The sequence below is a fragment of the Lytechinus pictus genome, chromosome 2 (assembly GCF_037042905.1).
Source record: "Lytechinus pictus isolate F3 Inbred chromosome 2, Lp3.0, whole genome shotgun sequence".
Taxonomy (NCBI): Eukaryota; Metazoa; Echinodermata; class Echinoidea; order Temnopleuroida; family Toxopneustidae; genus Lytechinus; species Lytechinus pictus.
In genome coordinates this window covers 64,812,483-64,837,782 of record NC_087246.1, presented here as the reverse complement: position 1 = coordinate 64,837,782, position 25,300 = coordinate 64,812,483, and the positions used below count along the sequence as shown (strand labels likewise).

Below are 25,300 nucleotides of genomic sequence, written 5' to 3'. Positions count from 1 at the left end.
ATTCCGAGCAGTGGTTTAAAAAAAATTAAATTCTGCTCCCTAGGACCTTTATGCAACATTTGAAGTATAAACTTCCAAATAATAACAAAATATCTTTGATCACACTTCTTTTTACAATTTTTTCAAAGCCTAACTGATGAAGGTAAATTTTCCGTTAACTGTTTTGAAGCCTCCGAAACAAACTTTACAGACCGCTCATATAAATATGAACGAAAGAACTTGACCAATCAATACATCACATTGTAGTATCTGGACACCTAGTTCACCTGTCAATAAATAGCAGAGATATTCCTTGCTGTTTGAAAATAAGAGATGATACAAACTTTCCGTTAACAGTTGAAGCCTCCGAAACACTTGAAGCCTCCGAAACAGTCAAATCACTTGTTTTGATTTTTTTGTTACTTCAATCAAAAATTTTCAGGTTAAATCTGTATTGTAATCATATGTTATGATGTATAGACTGGCCTCAGGTAGAAATTGTATGTATATCAATTCAATTTTTTTCAGAACTCGCTGATAACATAAAAATTCTGTTTTGGAGGCTTCAAACATCAGTTAACACATGTTTTTTTGTTATTCTGAATTCATAGATAAGAGAGTGTTCACATTTTAAATTTATTTTGGTTGTTTTTGATCTACTAAAGAACAGAAACATATTTCATTTTATGAATTAATAATATTTTTTAAGTTATACCTGAGCTAAGTATTTGAGATGGTATTTTCCACTCATAAAACATGCATTTCCCTATTTCTAACTCAGAATATATAAAAATTACACATTAACTAAAAGAAAGAAAGTTCACACATATAAACCATGTAACGTTAATATTGTAATATACAGTGGCTCAAAATAAAGCTCTGCATTTTCCCAAATTAACAGGCATCCTAAACTTATGTTAACACTTGTTTTGGAGGCTTCAAAGAAGAGTTAACACCGCCGGTATTTTGTGTTATTCCAATGTCCTGGATAAGAAAAATTTGGCATTTTTTCAACAGCACGTTTGGTTTTGATCTCTAAAATTACAGGAATGAGCATGTCTTCATCAGATTTTCATATTTTTAATGATATACAAAAGAACTTGTATTTGTGATTCAATTTTACAGTTGTAAACATGTGTTACCCTCTATCAAATTTAGGTTACTTTATTGTGTAGATACGTGCATACTTACACACATGCGCACAAATATACAATGTAAATTATGTAATATTTAGGAACAATTTAGGAACACTTTAATATACAAATATTTAAAATTAATCTTTGCATTTTCTCAAATATCAAGGCATCTGAGACATGTACATGTAAATTCTCGTATGATTCAGAGGCTTCATTCTCTTTGCCATATACCATTATAAGTTTTAGGCTTAAAGGAAACTTTCTTAAATTACTTTCTGTGACAGATGTATTGTAATCTGTTTGCCTTGAAGGATTTTCATTTCAGTTGAATTTATACAAAAGCTGCTCACAATTTTGTCTCATACTTAGATTTCAATTGCCAGGTTGTCTCTACAAAAATATTAAGTTTTGAAAGGTATATTTAGATGCAATTTAGAATGTGATTTTATATGATTTGTTTATAAATACTTTATGTACAGCTTACGATGTATGTCTTCATTAAGAAAAAAGGTGGGAAGAAAACCAAGTGCCAAAGATGACAAAAGATCAAGATAAAAGCAAAGCATGATTTAAAACTTAGATATTGAGAAAATAACTAACTAAATCCTTGAGAAGACTGTGTTGACAATAATGTCCTATGATTAACAATTTTTTTTCAACTATAATTTGATTAATTTTATGAGCTTGAGCTCTAGGTAGGTATAGGTGGATAGTTAGTACTTTTGCCATAAATAGAATTACCCTAACACCATTCACTACAAGTGATTCCAATACCAACAATTGTTTTGAATTATAATCATGTACATATAACTTACATGTATTGTATGTACTTTTTTAAACAGCTTGTTGTTGTATAATGCAAAGTAAATTGCTATTAAGTAAATCAGAAAGTGCAGTATCAATAATTGCACGTACATGATTGCTCATGGCTATGTTCCTAAACACTAAAGGCATATAACAAATTAATTGCCAACCAACTTTCTGCATTGAACTTAACAGATAATTTGGGATTTTTTTTAATAATTGGATTTAACATAACAATAAACAAGTGTTAAAATTTAAATAATCTGTTAGCTAAATGATGGAAAATGCAATATGTTAACATGTTTTAAGTCTCCGAAACACTCTGTGAACCCTAGCAAAGCCACTGAAACACAAGTTTCGGCATTTCATCACTTTGTTTATGCATCATAAATATTCTTTTCTGTAGTTAGATGTATTTCTATTACTATATTCCCTTTAAAGCTGAATGTTTACCTATCTTAGCAACAAGGCATTGGTCTTTGTGTAATAGTTAACATTCGTGAATTACATTTTCCCATTCACAAGACATTAGTTTGTTTGATTTTGTTTGCATTCAGTCTTATAACTGATATGCCATATGAAAAAGGTAGAGTTGTAAAAGTAATCAACTTTAATAAGGGACTTTTATAGTGCTAACATGACTGAAGTCTCCGAAACACATACTTATGTTAACTGAAGCCTCCGAAACACACTTGTGAGAAATTTCCAACTTTCTTACTTGGTATCTGATTTCCATGGGATTTGTGGTAGTAATAAACATTCATGGAGAAGTTAATGTACAATAATTTTTGCTTTCCTCTTCCTCTTGGAAGACATGTAATTTTAAACACTTTGTTGTCAAAATCAAAATTTGTGATAAATTTCAAGAACTCATAGAAATTTTTACAAAACTAATAAAGTTTGATTCCAAAACTTTTAAAAACCTCAAAGAACATTTAATTTGTGAATAAAAAATGGCAAATGAAAATATTTTCCTTGAAAAAATTTGTCATTTTGGTAATAAAATCAAAAGACTGATTTTATTCATTTATTTTTTATTTTTCACAGTTGCACATAATTTTTTCAGGTTTCTCAAGTAGATTAAGCTCCAGAACAGACAGAAATGAAGAATTAAGATATTTATTGACCTGTTTTTAGTAGAAATGTTTATGACAGTCCATTTTGAAATTTTGATCTTGAATTTTGAAAGTTACACCCTTGACCGTGAAAAGGACCATATACATGCATTTCTGAGAATTTGCAGAGCATTCCATGTTTTCCATGTTGGTATCTTGACATTTTTGCGAAAAAGAATGGCATATCAGAATTGAGTTGATGTCAAAACCCTTGTGGACAAGTCCTAAACTCAGGTAGTTTTATACTCGCACAACTGGCATTGACGTTTAGCAGTCCTTTATGTCATTGTGTAATCAAATGCCAATACAATTACAAAAGTACAGTGAATTTATTCAGTAAAATCATTGAGTAAAACATTTGAGCCATTCATTAATTTTTTCCTTTAAATCTTTGTTGATAAATACATCAAATAAGAGCCATTGAGTAGTAAACGCAGAAGGTTAATAACTTCAAGAAAATAATAATTTAATTAGTGAAGTAATTAGAAAATTAATGATTAAGCATTTTGAATAGGTGCATTGCTAGTAATTTTCAAAGAAGGTTAGGAAGGTGGAATTTAAAAAAATGGGATACAAAAGATAAGGGGTGAAGGGTGAGAAAAGAAGGTAAAGAGGAGGGATAGGAGGGAGCATGAGAGAAAGAGGGATAGGAGGGGGCATGAGAGAAAGAGGGATTGGAAGCTATATGAAAAGGATGATATGAAGTAGGAGGGAGGCCTTCAGATACAGATGCAATCAAAACCAATCCCAAAAATCAAATGCAACAGTGCATATTAGGGACTTGCGATTGATGTTTTGAGTTGCGATCAAACGCAACTTTTTTTCTGCAAACAGGTCCCTGATCACTGAAAAATATTTTAATTCCCATTTACTTCACTTTATGTACTTAATAAACAATAGCTAGGGAGGTATTTCTGGTACCTGTACAACAAATAATATGGAATGTTTCGAAAAATATGCTCCTGTACAAGCCAACTTCATTTTACATTAGAAGTGATGTTAGGTGAGCATTTCAACAAGATCGCATGCCAATAAATGACATGATCTTGCTTTGTGTTTCAATGAATTTGAAAAGTAGTGTAGCAAAATTAAAAGATATAAAAATATAAACATATCATAATATCAAAAGCAGAGAAAAATATATGACAGGGCAAAGAATGAATTGATTGCTAAATAATGGAAATAGCCCTCGCCATTTGCCGAAATAACTCTTCAGTTATCGGGAGAATGCTGATCCATTTGCATGTATAAGAACATTTATGACCTTTGGTATTGTAATGCCAAAATCTAATATCACGGTCACTAAAATGGGCAACCATGAACAAGAGGCAATACTCAAGTTGATCAGTCAAATATTTCTTAAGTTATAGTAAGAAAGAATACAGAGTTGATGGACGACACTAAAACACAATCCTAAGAAGCATCCTTGGTGAGCAGAGGCAGAAATAAAGGCAGAGTTATTTGTATATTTGGCATCAAAATAAATTCAAAGATCTCGAAAGAAAAATGCTAATACTGATAAGGATACAATATATGAATACACAATAATATTGTTTCGCTGTTGCTGCTGTGTTTACTATCATTATGATAAAGACAATTTTCATTATTTTTAAATCAGTTTTTTGATAAAGCAACCAAATGAAAACATGAAGAATGAATGAAGTAGTAAAGTCACTTGCTAACTTGCTAGTGGCCTGTTTTAATGAATCATACACAAGGGACTTGGCACTATGGGTCACTAGCAGTTAACCGAAAACATCACATGTTGTATTGCTGCACTACTCATTTGCACTAACAAGTAACTTTAAGACCAATTAAGAACTTTGTGCAACCCTACACTGATGATTTTGTTGTACCATTTTTAGTCCAAATCGTGACTAAATGTCTTGTTGGTGAAATCTACCCTAACCTACCTATCACTGGTGAAGATTCAAGCACCAAACATTTTGTTCAAGGGGGGGGGGGTGATCTTTTGTGTCATCCCCTCACTTGAAATGGGTGATGTCACATATATAAACCCGTGATTTTCTAATCATATCATAGGTCCCAGCTCATGTTTATAAATTTCCTCTTGGTCACATCTACCCTAAACTAGATATGTCTTACATCTGAAAGCTCTACATTGGAGTTTTCCTGCGAGGACAAGCCATTGTTGAGTGTCACCGACGACGGATGAAGAACTGCGTCAAGCTTCTCCTCCATCCTGAAACCCATGAGATCCTTTCTTGTGATGATGCCCAAGACCTGGTTCTGGGCGTCAACCACGGTGAGATGTCTGAGACCAAGGGTACGGAATATGATGTAGGTCCGATGGAGGGAGAAGTAGTCTGGGATGCATGGAGCTGATTGGTTCACATAAGGTGTCTGAGGAGGTAAAGTTGTTGATTAACATATTACATTTACAGGTAAATGTAATGCTTAAGACTTGCGGGGGAAGTTTGAAATAATTTAAACACATTTCGAGCTTGCACTCTGCAAATTAAATATAGTGGAAGCATTTTAAGCTTCCATTTGAAAATATCAACCCCCAAATGTTATTTTGTAATATCTTTGGGAACTTTTTTTTTTTAAGTGTTAATATCCAAATCAATATTTGAAAACAATTTCCCTATTGCCATTCCTTGTAACAGTTATTTCAATCTGTCTTTTCACGATGGTATACACTGAAAAGCTATGTTTGTAACCTAAACAAAAAAAACACTTCATTCCTCCCCTTTTTTGGGGGGGTCAGAGTTTTTAGTAGATATAAATTTATCCATATACCCATCACTTGGACTTTTATCGTCAGAGTGCAATGTTTGGAGTTTCTTTAAACCCCAGATTTCAGTCAGTATTTGTGTTCACTGCAGAAAACTCATAGTGAGAGACCTACATGTATATGTTACAGTCTATTATTATACCATTTCTCCTCATTACCAAAAAATACACTTGCAGTAATTATAAGAATGTGCTGATGATAATTTACATCAAAATATTCACAATGATCACAATAGAAAGTTTCTAAATGAAACTATTCAAACTATATATGCATTTTTTCATCTTCAAATTTTCGACATTTTTGTAAAACTGTAAAGCATATGATTGAAAAACTGCCAAAATAATTATCTTACCAAATTGATGAACATGTGTTGATATCTCTCATCCTCCACATATGATTGGAATAAGCTGTAAGCTGACTGTTTATCCTTCAAATGATCTAATCGTAACTAGGGGTCAAAGGGCATATATAAAGGTCAAGGGTTAATATATCAATACCACGGTTCATTATAGTTTAAAAAGTACCAGGGAAAAATGACTCCATCAAATTAGGGTTTTCTGGGTCTATTATGGAAAAAAAAGAAACTCAGAAGAAAAAATCGAATTCATATGCAAGAGATATAATGCCTGACAAAAAAGATATCATTCATTTTTTTTATTTATTTGTAATGGCTCACTAAAACAATGTATATTTCATTGAATTTTGAAACAGTCCTGTGAGAGCATTTGAATTTTAAATTTGAATATGACTTTAAATTTAAATCAGATCATAATTTTATATTGAATTAGAATAGAAAATCTTTAGTTCATATTATAAATATCCTAATACAAACATCTGTCTTCAGAATCATTCATATTTGAGTATATAAAATAAGGATGCATTCAAAATGGATTGCATTTGACTGGATTGAATATGAATGGAGATGATTAAAGATGTAAAACAAAATTATGCTTCTTACCTTCTGGTAATCTAATGGATTCACTTCCGGGTTATCTTGGTCAAGGGTATCATTTGGTCCTTGAAAGAGATCTTCATTCAGCAAGATAACCTGAAGCTCAATTCTTTATTTAGAAACAAAAGAGTCAATAAATTTATTCAGTAGCAACATTAGTATTTATTTCCATATTAAAAAGCATATACGCAATAAAATATAGTAGATTGCCCACATTTGGCTTGACTGACACAGTCATGCTGGTCCTCTGTGGGGTCCAACAATTTTAACACTTAATATTGAAATATTTTAAGATAGACAATATACCAAGATTAAATAACAAACAAACATGAACAGTAGGTAATATTAGCAACCATCAACATAGGTAAAAGATAAAACTAAAAAAATCAGATATAGAATTGTTGTACAAACACGTAAATGCAATAATTAAATACATAGATTATGAGAATAAATTGTAATCAACACTTAACATAAGTTAACAGTAGAAATCAAGAATCAATTATCAAATTGTAAGTATAAAGTATACTTGCATAAACAGAATCAGAAACTAACACATATATAGTGCACATACATAAGGGTTCACAATAAGCTTTGCTAAAGTGCAATATTGGTTATTGAAAATCTGTACTGTGCCACTATCCAACGTGTGTTTAAAGCAAGGAGTCATGACATGGTGTCCAGGGTTCCCGCATAAGATCCACTGGCAGAGGTCAAGGGGGCACCATAACACTTAATATGAGGCCCATTAATTGGGGTTCCTAATGTTGGACAGTCAACCTACTAAAAACATTGGGTCTACTCTCATCTTTCCAACTACTCAAGCCTCTCAAATTTTCTGGTTTACATTCATTTGAAGGACTTCACTTATTTCAGAAAGAATATGCTACCTGCCAACCTTCCACTTTCTCACCTATTCATTTCACTCCTACCTCTCTATCTACTTTTCTTAGTCCTTCTAGGACTCACTGCATGGTGTACTGTAATACACTTCTGCAAAAAATTAAATTATTTGTAGCTTTTTCAGATACTTAAGGACTTCCATTTTGTCCAAAAACAATGGTATTGTCGACAGCACATGAAGAAAACATGAAACAAATTCTGTCTGAAGCAAATCTTTCTGATTTTGAAAAATGTCATTTGATCCCTTTGACAATCTTACCTGGTGATGATACCCCGGAACTGGTTTTTGTTGCTAGGATCATCCCCTCCCTTGATAACGGGATACCCTCCATGTCCCGTCTCTATTAGAAGCTTCGCAACTTCCTCAACGGACACTCTGGGATGAAGCGTTCGCACCGGTGATGTCATTGCGTGTTTAGCTTGATATAACTCCAAGTTCACACTATTAGAAAAAGAGATATAATATGTATTGGGTAATTGAAACAAGAAGGAATCAGGTCGCTATTTTAACCATATGTAAATAATATAGTGATGGTATTTGAAGGATCAGTGACAAATTTAATGTTAGATGATAATTGCTGATAAGTTCTGCATAAAATTGGTTAAAAATTTTTTTTAATGAACAAATATGAGGTGGTTGAAACTAAGGTTCCCGAAGTTACGCAAGAAAGCGACCATTTGTGGTTACCCACAAGGCTTGCACAGGACGATAAGACAGAGCCCTCAATATATTTTGGCTCATGATTTCACTATTAGTCAATGTTCCAGGCAGAAATAGTCCCTTGTTAAAAATACCCAGGGGCCTGGTTCATAACATCTTACAACTACAGTAGCTTTGTCACGATCGTGACTACAATGGAAACCTCTTACCATAGTGCTTCTCATAATGTCAAAGTTACCAGAGTTGTAACTCTTTATAGGAATAGGACCCATGGTCCTGTTTCATAAGGAACTTTTTATAGTAAAAAATGCAGAATTTCTATAACAAATTTACCATCTGCAAATCAGACAAAAGAATTTCAGTAGCTTTTAACCGTTATTGTAAACTTGTTATTATAACAAGTTTTATGAAACAGGTAAACATCACCTATGTGCAGTGTATTTACATTAATTTCATCATCTATTTATAATCTTAAATGAGATTAGGATCAATTGCAGTCTTACTTTTTTCCTTGATGCATGATGACCGGTTCCTCATCCAGGAAAGGGATACACTTGACCTCTAGAAGGGCATGGTATAGGGGATGGGTCAGGTAGTCTCCGACCCACTTGGCTACCATGATGGCTACCATGATCGGTAGCAAGAACTGGATGTCATTGGTGATCTCCATCTGTTTGAGATAGAAGAGAGAGAAAATGAACCATTACATTTGACTTCTACAAGGGCATGGTAAAGTGGATGAGTCAGGCAGTCTCCAAAACACTTCTACCATGATCGGTAGCAAGAACTGGATGTCGTTGGTGATCTCCATCTGTTTAAGATAGATTTTCATTTCAAATTCTTCATGTACTCTTTTATTTTGATGACACAATAGTCTAACTCAATGAGCTGACCCTATGTGCCATTTTACATTTCCTTCTCATTCGGCTTTAAAAGATTCTCTACTTATACTGTTTATTTTTGTAAGTTTATAGAATTTAATAGAACAATAAAAGGAAAGATTGTGAGACATATGTCATGTGAAATGTCATACATAAAGCAAAATTGGGTTCGGGGTGGGGGATGGGATGGGGAGTACAAAAGTAGTTCATAAGAATGAAATAGGATGAAAAATTTAGGATACAACACAGCTTTCTTACATACAATATTTCAATCTTAAGATGAGTGTTTCAATGACATTTATTAAGAAAGAAAAGTAGAGATATTTGCATAAAGAGGCAATCAATGAAAAAAAAATAACACAAGCAATACATAAGATTTGAATGTTGGACCAATATTCCAATGCTACTCGCACTATTGAATCATCACCAATAAATTTCTAACAAATATTTTTATTGAAACAGTCACTATCACAGCCGACAGCTTAAATGTCATCTTTCTTTCTTTGTCTGTACCTCCTGAGCACTAGAGATAGGCCAGGCAAATTAAATTTTTTTTTTTTTGGAGGCTAACTTTTCGCAACCTACTGCCTAAGTCTGCAACTTTGGATAAGCTTTAACATTAAAGTGAATGGGAATTTTCTGGGACTCTCTTTTTTTTTTTTTTCCTGAGGACTCTTTTGAGCATGGTGGCAAAGTCGCCCCAAGTCCCTGTGTATTTTTTGCCCAGACAATCTGAAGTGTCGTCTTACCATAATGACAGTGAGAGACATGGTCAACCTAGACACGCCCCCAAAGAAGGATGCTGCACCAATCAGAGCAAACGCTCCAGGATCCATCCACGCCCAGTATTCACCGGTCTGGACGCCAAACATTGACACCATCGTCAGTCCAATCAGCCGGCCATACAGACCACCTATATACCTGGGAGAGGTTTCAGGGTAAATGAACGTTATTAGGATTTAATCTAAGATGTGGTGTGAATTAAATCTAGCAATCATTTTTAAGAAACACACACATAAGTCCCGTTACACGAAGGTTAGCGATTATTCTTAAATTTAACGGTACATTATAGTCAATGCAATCAATCATAAAATATTGTTCTATGATGATTGTGTTACAGGCCCATGGACTATCAAGGGGAATGGGTTCTATTTTGCCGACACCAGATTTAGTGAAAAAACACTAGAAATGCTGGTAATAAAGGTCCATCAAAAACATCAACACATTTCTATCATCTAACTACTTTCACAAGATATTCCACAATGAGGAATCACCACCCACAATACAATTGTTTACATTTCTAACCACTTTATGTATTACAAGTACAACCACTACTACATTATATTTTTACATGAATAAAACTTTGCATACTAACAAATGAATACATTGCACTCAACTAGTAATGGTGAAATTCAAGGGCAAAAAAAGCTACAATCAGGGGGCAACATATCGCACACAATTATCACGGTATATCTCATGAACGCAGCCAAATGACCCTGCCATGGCATTAAAATCTGTCATGTCTATTTTTTTTTACAATATCAAAATTAATAACCAAATTCAATACATCAGGTCCAAATTCAGTATAGTGGGGAGCACAAATTATATAACCATAACCACGAATGTACAACAAATTTTCAAAAATTGCCAAATGTTTGGTTAGGTTTTGACTTACAGCATGGGAACCACCAGACCAGCCGAGATGGAAGGTCCACACGACCAGCAAGCCATGATGAAGTAGAATGCAAGGACGGTGAAAAGAGCACCGTAGGTGAACTCCCAGTGGGTGTCACGAGAGAAGAGGTGATGGATGGCTTCTTCACCGGTCACAAATAGGAGGGTAGCAACTATTAAAGAAAATAATGAAGAGGAGATGACACTGGCTTAGATCATATAATATTCTTGTTATCAAAATGATTGATTTATTAAAGTCACAAACAACATGGTGACAACAGAATAAGTTAACCCTATAAACTAGACTGGGGAACCAACCACTCCCCCAAAAGATAATTTGTGAGATAAGTAAAAGGCACAGAATAATTTTCTTGACATTTATTCTTTCAAGTCTCGCACAAGTATTGTGGCTGTATTTTTTTCGCCGCCCAGGCATGTGATTTTAAAGTTACACAACATGTGGTAAATGCATGTGAGTGAGTGTCGCTCCCACCCCCCCCCCCATTGTTTTGTCTTCCATCTATTATCCCATCTATCTAAGTTGATTGAAAGTCTTGTTACTGAATGTTAAAATGTAATTTGATTTTGATTTTATTTCATTTATTTCCACATTCCAATGACCATAGTATTATACAAATATATTCATTTTTCAACAATACATAACAATAAGCAAACAGCATAATGATTATAGCATAATTATTAGCATAAATAATGATTAATATAAATAACATAATTATTACCATAATTAACATGAATAATGATTAACATAATTAACATAATAACTATACTTGGAAATTTTCTCCTTTTATTTTAATTATGAAACATTGAAATATTCGAACATGTTACTGTAAATTGAAATGTGGGAGACCATCACCTTAAGCTGGGAGCTTGAATTGATGGCAGCCTCAAAAGGAAACCAGAATACAGTGCAATAAATTAAAGGACAAACAAACAATGATGATAATCAAGAAAAGAATATGCAATCAAATTTTATTCAAATATAAATCTTATCCTGAGAGGCCAGCAACCCTTGCCCATCTTCTACTTGATCTACAAGTACCTTGATTGAAAGTCTTGTTACTGAATGCTAAGGTGCCATTGGAGTTGTATTGAACCACGCCTGGCTCACATGTATACATGCTGACTGATTCCCCTGTAGAAGCTTGTTCATCTAAACATCTAGGACTATACCCAGTTGGCCTGAAAATATGGAAAGTTTAGTAAGAAAATCATGTAAAACAAACCTTGAAATAATTATATTAATAATGAGTTGAGTAAGGCATTAATCAGTTCTTATAACGATACAAAAAAATGTACAAAGTTTAATAGTGTATTTCAATGAATATATGTATATAAATACAATGATTGCAAAGTCACTCTTTTCACATTCAAAGACCCCTTATGACCTTCATAAGAGGAATTTCTCTGTGTTCTAGTTCATTTGAAAAGTTATTATGGTCTTCAATTATGAGTTTGTGGCATGAAGTCAATATGGAGAAAACGGGGGTCAAACCTACAAAATGATTGATAATTTCATGGACTTCTCTTTAGTACAGCTGACAACACTAGTATTGTTTTTTTTCTTTAAAGTTTCTTTATAACTTCTCTAGAAAGGATAACTGACTTACGGTTTGTTTTCTCCTTCATAATAGCATGTGTAGGGTGAACACTTGAAGGCCGCTGGTAGAAAAACAGTGCCTGTGGCCACTAAAATCTGAAATCATATCATTCAAAGTAAAATTGTTAGAGTTCAAGTTTACAAAAGAAAACACTAAGGCAATGTGCAACGCCCACCTCCTGGAGGGCCAAAGAAACAAGCACAGTGAGTGGTCTATCATTGACTGAGTGTTATGAATAGCTAGTCTTGACATTTACTTCTTTTAGACAATACAGAGAATATTAACCCAAAATTTTATTTGTATACAGAAACAAATGTTGTATTTTTAGAGTTAACATACTTGTTTTTATGTACTTGGTAACATAATTATTGCGGATATATGCATCGAGTAGTTAATTAGTGTGATTGTCTTTCAAAGTGGGTCAATGGTACAAGGCTTCTCAGAATATTGCATTATGGGTTAGGAACTGGGCCAGATTTGAATAGTTTAGGACTTGAAGTGGTGCTATTGAGACTGCTGGTTTGTATCTGCTTTAAAGTTTAAACTGACATATTAATCAGCTTGTTGATTCAACAGAGAGAAGACATTTACCATTCTCATTGCAATCATTAATTCATTCCTAATGAAACCTGCAATTCGCTCAGAACTTACATTACTATATGCATTCTAATGACGGCATTGCATACCAGGCATTATAACTACCTAAACATATTAGCTGTATACAAACGTAGAGAAATAACTATACAATTACATTGTCAAAATGTATCATCTGATTACAAAAAAACTTTGTAATGTTTTTTGTATGATATTTCTGAATGAAGTTAAATTTTTCCACATTTTCACTAATAGCTATACAAATATATACAATCTTGGAATTTACTATAATAATGCAGGGTTCCGACAGTCTCATGAGTTTCTGTTGCCATGGTAACCTTGTCAAAGCGATCATGCGTCGTCTGAGTCTAGCAAGCTTGAGGTTACTGAAGACAAACAGGCTTCCCAGGACACCGCCGATGATTCCGATGATGACCGTCGGGATAAACATGATGATGTTGACATCGATGCCTTCTCTGACCTGATAATGCATTGGGGGTAATGGAATATCAATGAAAATATTTGTTTTTAAAGATAACAATCTTAAAGAAAACATTTCAATACATTTTCATTTTACACAAACTCAAGATAACTACAATTTTCATTGTAACTTTAAAGATCAAATCTGTGTACCGGTACTTGATCAAAATCAAAACACCGTGCATTTTTTAGGCATATCAAATATTTATCACTTGATTCACTTTTCAGGCTTTAACCTATGGCTTTAAGTATGTAGATTACAATGCACAATTAAATCAGAAGTCCTACAATGATATCAATTGCAGTATAATTTGGCTGGCTTTATCAGAGTAGTTGTCAGACATACATTATCTAGAAGATGTAGGAGTGTGCGATCCATTAAAAAGAGTTAAGTTCTACAATATGGTACTTCTTCCCTAGGTACTAAAACAAAAATTTCAAGGTACGATTTTTGTCCTCATCATGTCCACTAGACCAGATACAGAATGTTATTATTTTGTGTCTTCTAGTCTTTATTGAGATGACTTCACGAGATGCTGCATCTCACCTTCTTGTCCTCATCAAGAAAACAATACAACATACAGGATTTTATCTTCTTGTCTCTTCAACCCCATCAAGTTGACTTGATGAAGTTCAGGAAATTGCATTTGAGCAGTTTTGTCCTGACAAAGACAACTTGATAAGACTTAGTATCCTGTTTCCTTGATTCAATTTCTTGTCTTGAATCATCTTCCCATCTCAATGCACTTTTTCAGGTTCGGTAGAAAACTCACCTGAAACATGATGTATTTCTCTGCCTTGAAAAGCCCAAAGTTTCCTTGGTATCTGAACGCTGAGAAAGCCGAGTTGAAGAGGTCGGTTGTAACTGTTGATACCATGCAACAGAAAAACACCTGCAATCATCAAACAAGGCATCCGAAAGTGTCACAACATTTCTTGATTTCAAAAATATTATTTTCATCCTTATTATTCTTTCACCATTAAACCCATTTTTTGATCAATTGTCTAATCATTACTATTTGTATTCGCTACTAGTTTCTAATTTTGTATTTTCATCTCAAAATACATCTCGGACCCTGTATTACAAAGAGTAGCGACCGATCAGATCAATCATAACGACAGAAAGTCAGCAACACCATTACATCATGAGTACAAACATCAGCTCAAAGCGTTTGTCAACTCTACAGTCACACTGATGAACCGACAAAATCTATATGTCATTCCAAATGACAGATGACCATCAGTGAGTTTGGAAGCAGTTTCGTTTGTGTGATTTTAGCATGATTATTCATACTTATTTCATGCATCAAGTTGTTAGCAAATCTGTGTGCTCCTCTTCATTTCCAAAAGGACATTGTCTACATTTCCACCAAAAAGAATTATGACATTTATAGATTTCCATACTTAAATTTAACTGAATCTTCACACTTGATTGGATCAATCACAACTCACAGCTCTACATGGAGATTAGGTGTATCCTACCTGCCATGATAATTTCATACTCCAAAACGATGAGACCTCTTCCATAGCGAACAAGAGTCCCCCCACAGGAGCTCCAAAGGCCGACGCTACCCCAGCTGCCGCTCCAGCTGATATGAAATTTCGTCTACACATAACAAGGAAATAAAATCACTTACTAACATAATTTTTTACATTCTTGAAGAACAAAATTTATCATAATCGTCATTGCTTGCATAACACCTGATACTTAGTTCATCAGAAGTCTGTGAGTGCACTACAATAAAGCCTTATCATTAACCTGCATTTAAAGGACTAAATTCCTGCTAGATCCCCATTCATCTCACCTGGGTTGATAGCAACACAATATGGATGACTTTATTGATGAAGGAAATTATCACTAGTAGAAGTACTACCCATACCACTTAAATCATTTGTAACAACTATTTGAAAACTCATTTCTACTTTCATTATTTTGTCAACAAAAAAATCTGATTTTGAAATTCTCCTTTGTCAATTCACAAACTAGCTTAATACACTATAGTGTATTAAAAAACACATTCGATTGCAATATTGCATGCACAATTTACAGAATAAATGCCTGATTATAAATAAGGCTTAACATTAATAGAATTGAGGTATGTGAGTACAAATGAAAATACATCATTGATAAGAATTACTGAAGACAAAAAAAATGAAACCAGACTCTTTCAACATATAGTAGTTCAAGGTTAGAAGAGAGTAATATACAGACTTACTTACCTATCTTCTGGGTTTCTAAATCTTTCAAATAATGGCAGGGCAAATTTCATAGTCTCTGATTTGAACTGACTCACTCCTGCACCAATCAGGGATCTGCACATAACACATATGGAGAAACAAAATTGGTTTAAAAAGCATGTCCACAGATTAGTAATGATATTTACCCAAATGCATTTAGCACTGTAATCTTGATAATAACATTGAAGGGTTTTTTTTATATGGCACTGAAAGCATCAAGAAATCTCTAAGTACTTTACAGACAGTAATATACTTTTACTCTGTTTTTAATTCTGGCTTGGCCATATACAATGTAAGCACTTTCTCCAATCCCTAGGGAGCATTCCAGCAAGGGCTATCAAGCTTAAATTGCATACTACAATTGGCTTTTGCAACCAAATTGGTAGAATATAACACCTGTGATGAGAGTGGAAGACTAGATTGATGTCTTTCTATGTAAAAGGAAGTGTCAAATCACTACAGCAATGTATATTTAAATACTTATATATCTAGTACACAATACACTAATCATATCATAAAACAAGTGGAATGCCTCTGGCCGTCTCACCTGCATCACGCGATTCAATATAGCAGCAGTGCTGATTTTGAAAACGACTATAACTCGCACAAGATGTTCAGTGATACTTGGTTACTCTTATTTCCACGTTTTATGAACTAGACCAATACACTCATAGAGATATGATGGCAATTCAACAAATACCCCCAACGTGGCCAAAGTTCTTTGACCTTACATGATCTTTGACCTTGATCATGTGACCTGAAACTCGCACAGGATGTTTAGTGATACTCGATTACTATTATGTCCAAGTTTTATGAACTAGACCAACACACTTTCAAATTTATGGCTGTAATTCAACAAATACCCCAATTTGGCCAAAGTTCATTGACCCTAAATGACCTTTGACCTTGATCATGTGACCTGAAACTTGCACAGGATGTTCAGTAATACTTGATTACTATTATGTCCAAGTTTCATGAATCAGATCCATAAACTTTCAAAGTTATGATGGTAATTCAACAGATACCCCCAATTCGGCCAAAGTTCATTGACCCTAAATGACCTTTGACCTTGGTCATGTGATGTGAAACTCAAGCAGGATGTTCAGTGATACTTGATTAACCTTATGTATAAGTTTCATGAACTAGGTCCATATATTTTCTAAGTTATGATGACATTTCAAAAACTTAACCTTAGGTTAAGATTTTGATGTTGATTCCCCCAACATGGTCTAAGTTCATTGACCCTAAATGACCTTTGACCTTGGTCATGTGACATGAAACTCAGGCAGGATGTTCAGTAATACTTGATTAACCTTATGGTAAAGTTTCATGAACTAGGTCCATATACTTTCTAAGTTATGCTGTCATTTCAAAAACTTAACCTCAGGTTAAGATTTGGTGTTGACGCCGCCGCCGCCGCCGCCGCCGCCGTCGCCGTCGGAAAAGCGGCGCCTATAGTCTCACTCTGCTATGCAGGTGAGACAAAAATTGAAGATATTGTATGGTTTTAGGTATATATTGAAAGAAAAATGCCCTTAATAAAGAATTCTATAATACACAGAGCGCAGGGCATGAATGCCTTAATGAGAAAAATCAATATTTGTTGCTTAAGGCTTTCTTGCACCAATGCAACACAGTACCGATAGCCCAACATGAACAACTTACCCCATATGGATCATAGGACCTTCTGGTCCTACTGGTAGTCCGCTGCTAACGGCACAGATACAAGAGAAGAACTTCACCACCAGGGTCTTCACGTTGAAAATGTGACGTACCTTGGTCCCGTTCAGGAACCCAATCAGTTCAGGCATCCCAGAACCAGCAGCAGAAGGTCGCAAGTACTGTCAAATAGAAAATCAGGTCTTATAAATATGCTCATTATTCCGATTAGAACCAAATAATGGACATAAATTGCAAAGAGCTACAATTTTTTCAGCATGTTTAATAAGAGATCAAATTAATAAATAAGTGACAGCTCAATTCATTATCATGAGAACAGGCAGATCGACCTTCCAACCTTTCTGATTGAAAAACAGGGATGATGTTGTTAAAAAATAGTAAAAAAATATTGCACTTCCAATTGGAGTGCACAGTAAAATTATCAAAAAATAGAATAAACATATCGGTATAAGAGTCCTAAATGGTGAAATTCAGATTCTTTTCTCCAAATTCAGAATGGTTAAAGAGGGCTGCATGTGGGTTCCACAGGGCAAGGTCCTAGCACCATGGTCTTTTGGTTGCCTAATTGCACTAAATAAAATGCATTCCTATCATCAGGTAAAATAAACTCTTAACCAATTCAAACAATAGCAAACTAAGATATGGTTTCTCAATGCAGGTTTCTTAATAATAAATCAATCTCTGTTTGATCAAGTCATTTTTAATTCATCAACGTAAATAATAGGGATTCCAAGGTCATTTTACTGTGGGTGCACCAACAGAGATGTAGGTTGGGGCTATGTCTATTTTACCATGCCAGTAATAATTGAATATTACCTTCACACAATGTATGCACATTCTCTTGGCATACAAAGTAACTGTAGACAACATTTACTATGAATATATCATTTCTAGAAGTTGCTTTATATTATAAAGAACTTTTAATTAAGATAGTTACAATTCAATTACTGCATCATACATTCATCTACTGTTACAGTACTTACCACAACAATACTAGTGCCAGCCAAGACAATAGCCAAACTGACTCCAGTTAAGAAAAGCCAAGCTATTCCCATACTTCTCTCCTGAAAGAAGAGCACAAAGAAATATTCCATTCAAGAAATCATCCAGTGGGACTTAATGAATGATATTTTATTCAGTTCATAATTTTGAATGACTTCTAAAACAAGTATCACTTATTTGATAGATATTGATGTGTAGACTGTATCATAGAATTGGAGCATGTTTTGAGAATGTCATTGAGACTACCACCCCAGTATTGAGGATATCAACTCTGTGAGGACAGTGTTTGATGAAACATACTTCTGCCAAGTTCAAGAACTTGGTCCAGTAACACAATGATAATTATACTTGCTCATTCATAATCTATTCACTTAACACTTTATTTATCAGAAGTCTCTAAGCACTCTACAGTAATGCAGCATAATTACCCTAGCTTTTAATAGCAAAGTAGCAGTTACATGCATTGTGTTTCAAGGAATAAATTCCTACCAAGTATTCATTCATCTCACCTGGGTTGCGGCACAATGGCAGTACATTTCTTGCTGAAGGAAAACACGCCATGGTTTGGATTTGAACCCACGTCCCTCAGATTGAAAGACGAGAGTCATAACTACGAGACCACAATGCCCCCACACAACTTAGCAGTTGATAGATACATACTATTAACTGTACCTACCAATCAATGCAATTAATTGTAAAAATATCAATACTGTGATCAATTGAAGCGTGTAATTATAGAGTATGGAAGCATGAAAATGTCATAAACATGCTGAATCGACACATAGTTTTAATTGCAATGTGTCAGAAGAATTAACAACAGGTTGTAATCAGATACCGAAATTGACATGTTCAATTTGAATAATTTTAATAACAACATGTTCGTTTCTTGTGTCAATGACGATTTCCAGTTTCCATTATATTGCTCAATCTGATCAGGTACCTGTAGATATTTTTCTGTCCTGTCCCATTTGAAGTCTGATATAAGATCTATCATCTGATGAAGGAGGAATCCCACAATGCCCGTGGTGAACCCGATCAGACCCATCATCACCCATCGATCCCAATCAAGTCTGATGATGCGGAAAAAAAAAGCAAACATGGATAAGTAGTAAAAATAATAGTAAAAAAAAAATAGCAGGCCCTAGATTTTGATATTCAAAGGGCAGGCCACTTTCAAGTCAGTGAGAAGCACTATGAAGCCTACTATCAAGAATTAGAAAGTTTACAAAGCAAAATACCTAGCTGGTATTAAGGCAGTGAAAATGCATGAAAACTGCAATTTTGTATTCAGATTCTTCACAGCTTTCCAATAATATATAGTTGTTTAGGCTTCTGATATCGGCCCCGTTGCATAATAAGTTACTATTATGGTAAATTTACTAGCGAATGGTAATGCTGATCAACAGCCAATCAGAATCAAGGATTCCATGCAAGTTATCATTGTATGGCAAAGTTACCATAATGGTAACTTTTATGGCATGGGTCTCAGGTCTCTTTAGTCAGAGTTCAGAATACAAGCCATAGATATTAGTGCACACATTCACATGTACCTAGCTGGTTGTTGCTTGAGCCAATTCTTATAGACATGACTGTGTGGTGGAAGGTAGTCCAGACTCTCATATGCTGATAAGATCTCCCGCTCCTGGGCCGTATATTGATGGTTGACAAAGCGACTTTCGTAGTCCCGCCCCTTGGCAAAAAATCGATTTGTGTCATCTGTTGGGTGATGATCTTCTCCGACCCCATACTTAGACTCTTTACCACCTCTGATCTTCATCCTTCCTGCTGAATAAAGAGGAACTGTCAAAAAAAGTAATTAATATCACTGAAGAGGATTATTTATACACCATCCTATCACAATGATCTAATTAGAGGAAGAGATATGATATACCGTTACAATGGCAACACAGTATTTGGTACATTAGAAAAACAAGTCTTGCACATCCCAAATCCAAGATTTATATATGCCACCGACTCGTTGTACATCTTTTTGTTTGTTTTAATGACTATCCACAGTTTTCCTTCTGAGTCCCAACTTTCTGTTAAAAAAAGGCACTAAATCATAACACAACATTCAAATTCAAATTTATTGTCATTTGAATAGAGTTGCATTTTGATACATTTTTTGCAAGGCTGTTCAAGCCCTTGTGGTTTTCTTTGGAAGCAATCAGTCAGTCCGCACAGCGTATGCTAATGAGCTACAGCTGGGATCCCATTCAACTTCCCGTTCGCCGGTTTGGCCGAATTCGAACTCTCGTGTATCACGAGAAAAAACGAGATTCTGCAAGGGGTCAACAAACTTACAGCGTGCAGCTTGGTGTTATTTTTTAGTGTTGCAGCATGCATGGGTAAGTTTTCAATGAATTCTACTCTTCAATTTGATACCAAAATCGCACATTTTGAGCGCAAATATGATATCATAACCCAGCAGCGAATTCAGTGTAATTTCTGCTGTCTTTTCTCAACTGTTTTAGACCTAACGTTACATTTTCCGAGTTCCTGACTGGTATTGAAGTCGAAATTCGTCTTAAATTATTTTTTTGCGATCTTGACTTTTAGGCGAAGTCGGCTTCTAAAGATGAACGAGGGGCATGGTTCTTAAATATGGAATTTTCGCTCTTAAAATGTTGCTAGAGTTTCATATTTACCGGAAGTTGTGATGAATTTTAGCGATCGGGATATGTCTGGCGCGAAATATTGTCCATGTCGCGGGAGTTTTTTTCTGTCGTGTACTGTGCGAGTCATTAGCCCCATGTGTGTTAAATTACGTAGGGTTTATCAACGACGGTCGACGTGAATGAGTTTGACCCAAGATTTTTGTTATTCTTTGTTCCAATCGGGTTGGCATTCCTGCTACAGTTAATGACGACCGAAAATTGCATCCATGAATAACTATTTTGATCAGGTCGTTGTTGACGTGTTGACCGTTGTTGATTCTAGGTCATACACAGACCAAGTTAGATGATCATCATGTCATGACATGATGATGACAATGTCTTCTGACTCTTCATTCATGATTGTGTGATTTCTTGAAATTTTACTAATTTTATTTTTACTAAATTATTAAGTCCCAGCCAGGCCAAGGCTTAATAAGTTAGGCAGATGCAAGTTAGACGAAGGGGGGGGGGGGGGGGGGGGGTGTTAACCATTTTGCCCGCCAGAATATTTTTGCGCAACCCTGGCCCTGTAGAGTGTAGGCTGTACTACTGTAGTAGGGCTATTAATTATTCATCGGAAAATGTAAAACTGATAATGATATATGCATGAATTTGCGTGAATGTATGATTTTTGTGCTTTAGTGGCAACTGATGATTCAATCATGGAGACTGGAGTAATAAATAAATATGTCTAGTTTCACATGCTCTTTTTTTGTTTGGGGGAGGGGGCGAAGCTGCGAAGTTAGCTAGATCTACATGTATTCTAGTTTAGGCCCTAGTGGAAATGTAAAAAAAGAGATTTCATCTCTAATGCTATAAATAGAGAATGCCTCTAAAATAGGTAGATCAGAATATTTGTGATTTATTCTTTTATTTGTCATTTTGAAATAGGGGAAAATTACAGAATACAGATATTGTATTTTGTTTTGCCTCTGATCTAACATTGTCTCTTTTTAAATATTTTTTTCCTCTGCAGGAGTTCCCATCACTGCACACCGTCGTTTTCCAAGGAAAAGATTTTTATATTTGGTGATTCGATACTCCGTAATTTAGAGGATATTTGCCCATATTCGCACTTCGATTTTGATTATCATGTGAAATATTTTCCCGGTGCTACCGTTCAGAAGTTAAGGAGGAACATAAAAGAACTCTTTTTTTCTGTTGAAGAGGATACGCGTTTTGTTGTTTTGCACATTGGAACTAACAATTTAGATTTTGGAATTTGGGACAAGGACAAACAATATTTCATCGAACTTTATAAGACCTGTTCAGAAATATTCAGAGGATCTATAATTGTTTTTTCTTTGATTTTACCTCGTTGGGACGACGAACTTCTATATATTCAATCTCTGTATTATAATGAACAATTGACACGTCTTGCTCGTACTCTTCACAACTGTGCAATATTTGATGGTAATCTGAATGCAGACTATTCTACATCTGATTTTTTATATGCTGTTGACGGTCTACATTTGCGTTTTTTGGGAAAGTGTTTTTATTTTTATGACTTAGAGTCTTTTGTGATTTCTTCATTGAAGAAGATCTTATGCAAATGTGAAATTGTCAAGTCTACATGTACAAGGATTCCACATGAACTAAAAAGGCTTTGGACACCAACTAAAAAAAGGAAGGCAAAAAAAGATATAAAGGAACTGAAGTTTGTTTTGCGTGTGTCACCCCGCAAGAAGAAGAGAAGGACTTCAAAGAAGCGATTTCAAGATGAAGGAGGCTACATTCATCCTAAAAGATTTTGTAAACCCGTTCCTCCCCCTGTACTGCCTCCTAACCGCCACATCCCAGAAAAACTTCCAGTATATATTCCATATGTGAACCAACATGAACGTTTCCAGCATGAAACAACCACAATACAGTTGCCTGCTCCAACGTCCCCATATGTGGCCAGGAAAAAGAAAGGGAAAAGAAAGAAGAGGAAAAGACAAAGGATACTCCACCAGCGGAAACGGAGGAAGAGAAAAGTAAGATAAATGTACATGTACATTGTAATTTTCACTTACATGTAATGTTTGATCCTCTCAATTGGGACACCTTGAATTTTAATAAAGGTAATAACTTACATGTACTCCATTGAAGAGATCTGATGCTTTTTGTTGTTTTTAAGATCTTGTGACTGATGGAATGCATTTGAATATACATAAATGAACATGTATTCCATACAATACAGTGTATTTTTCAACAAGTGAATTAAATTAAGTTGTCTCATTAGAAATATAAAGATACCTATATTGCACACTTATTTTATTTCTATTGTTATCAATATTTTTTCTTATCCACAGAAGTTCGAGTATGTGTACCAACCCCCATCAAGCTCCTTACCGTCCCTTTCCACCACTGTACGTGTAGCTTCTGCTTGTGATGTTGTGAACGGCGGGAACGTAAGCTGAATTTGAGCTTTTTTAGTTACATAACTGAAGTGTTTTCAAATATAAATCAAGAAAAGAAAATATGAATTTTGTGAATCACAATCTGATTACATGTAAATTCTTATAAAGACATATTCACTTTTGCTTTAACGATGATAACTTCTGACTAAAAGGATAGTGATAATTAAATTTGATTGTAAGGAATTTAATTTTTAAAATTAGTATATCAAAACGGTAACCTGCAGTAAAGGAAATATATAATTAAAAGTACATTTATGTTAACTGGTAAGGTAAAATGTGTTACTAGCTCTATTGGTCTACATGTATTTGAAAATTGTGTGGAATATTCAAATTTGTATTTAAAATTTAAATTTGTATTTGTAAGAATTTTACTTTACAAGAAGGAACAAAAGCACTTTGCAAAATTTTTTTTTTTTTTAAGTAGTATTTTCATATCTGTACATGTATGACAACTTTACATGTACATGTACATGTATGTTCATGTAAATGAAGATTAAGTATTACAACTCTATGTTAAAATAAAGATTAAGTTCTTTGAAGGCTGCTATTTATTATTAAATTTTTACTTGTTTTAATCATGCAGGAACATCACCATGCCATTCACCATCCACCACTTCCACCGGATCCTCCTCCAGTTCCTCTGGATTCAGTGCCACCAGGTCCTCCAGTTCCTCTGGATTCAGTGCCTCCAGATCCTCCTCCAGTTCCTCTGGATTCAGTTCCACCGGATCCTCCTCCAGTTCCTCTGGATTCAGTGCCACCAGGTCCTCCAGTTCCTCTGGATTCAGTGCCTCCAGATCCTCCTCCAGTTCCTCTGGATTCAGTTCCACCGGATCCTCCTCCAGTTCCTCTGGATTCAGTGCCACCAGGTCCTCCAGTTCCTCTGGATTCAGTGCCACCAGGTCCTCCAGTTCCTCTGGATTCAGTGCCTCCAGATCCTCCTCCAGTTCCTCTGGATTCAGTTCCACCGGATCCTCCTCCAGTTCCTCTGGATTCAGTGCCACCTGATCCTCCTGTGCAAGTGCCCTATCATCCGCCTGTGCCAAATCTGTTGTCATGCAACTCATCTCATCTTGCCTATGAACCATTTACATGTAATTTTCATGATGCATCGCTGGGGTAAGGGAAAAGAAACCTCGAGCTGGACCCCCATGTGGCCAGGACGTATGTGGTCCCTGTAAATTATGTTCTCTTTCACGACCCCTCACAAAGTTTACTCACCTCTGTTCTTTAAAATCCCAAGATATTATAAATGTTATAAAGAGTAAATACCCAGATATTCCAGATAATAGTTGTATATGTGATCCTTGTAGGCAGAAGTTCTGGAAAAAGGCCAGACATCCCCCTTACACACCTGAAAAAAGTCGGAAAAAGCCAAAACTCATGTGTTTTTTATCAACCTTTGATATGTGTGATTTAGAATCAGAAGTTGAAACAAAGTGTGAATTGGATGATTTTAATGAGATATTTTCTCTAAACTGTACTTCTATAGCAGAAAGTATATGTCTGTGTAAGAAACATCGAACTCAAATTTCAAATTTCAAAATTAATGTATCTTGTTCAGTTTGTGGCTTATCTCTAACTTCTGGAAACAAAAAATATTCATCTTTAAATCTACACAATGAGTCTGTAGAGAGATTACAACAAATCAATTCTAATTTTGTTGTAGATAGGAACACTGTATTATGTCAGACATGCCATCGATTAGCATTACGTTCTGGACCACAAAAAACAACATTAGATCAGATAAAAGAAGATGTTGATAAGC

At 34.9% G+C, this 25,300-nt stretch overlaps 2 protein-coding genes across 2 annotated transcripts in view; both read right to left on the bottom strand.

Moving 5' to 3' along the window:
- The window catches only part of LOC135153180 (chloride channel protein C-like), a 32,202-nt gene extending 11,933 nt beyond the window's left edge, over positions 1 to 20,269 (bottom strand). The window contains exons 1-17 of the mRNA XM_064095406.1: positions 20,024 to 20,269; positions 19,414 to 19,543; positions 18,455 to 18,535; positions 17,457 to 17,632; positions 15,774 to 15,866; positions 15,036 to 15,159; positions 14,327 to 14,446; positions 13,360 to 13,554; positions 12,489 to 12,574; positions 11,921 to 12,060; positions 10,862 to 11,033; positions 9,936 to 10,107; positions 8,809 to 8,975; positions 7,904 to 8,086; positions 6,751 to 6,853; positions 6,145 to 6,240; positions 5,141 to 5,398 (exon numbers count right to left, since the gene is read on the bottom strand). Coding sequence (XP_063951476.1) covers positions 5,141 to 5,398; positions 6,145 to 6,240; positions 6,751 to 6,853; positions 7,904 to 8,086; positions 8,809 to 8,975; positions 9,936 to 10,107; positions 10,862 to 11,033; positions 11,921 to 12,060; positions 12,489 to 12,574; positions 13,360 to 13,554; positions 14,327 to 14,446; positions 15,036 to 15,159; positions 15,774 to 15,866; positions 17,457 to 17,632; positions 18,455 to 18,535; positions 19,414 to 19,543; positions 20,024 to 20,250 — 2,523 coding nt within the window. The 5' untranslated portion in view covers positions 20,251 to 20,269. The remainder of the gene's footprint in view (positions 1 to 5,140; positions 5,399 to 6,144; positions 6,241 to 6,750; positions 6,854 to 7,903; positions 8,087 to 8,808; positions 8,976 to 9,935; positions 10,108 to 10,861; positions 11,034 to 11,920; positions 12,061 to 12,488; positions 12,575 to 13,359; positions 13,555 to 14,326; positions 14,447 to 15,035; positions 15,160 to 15,773; positions 15,867 to 17,456; positions 17,633 to 18,454; positions 18,536 to 19,413; positions 19,544 to 20,023) is intronic.
- Positions 20,270 to 24,107: 3,838 nt separating this feature from the next.
- On the bottom strand, positions 24,108 to 24,620 carry LOC135153253 (110 kDa antigen-like). The gene has a single exon (XM_064095719.1). It carries the CDS (start codon positions 24,618 to 24,620, stop codon positions 24,108 to 24,110), a length of 513 nt encoding a protein of 170 aa, XP_063951789.1.
- Positions 24,621 to 25,300: the final 680 nt, after the last annotated feature.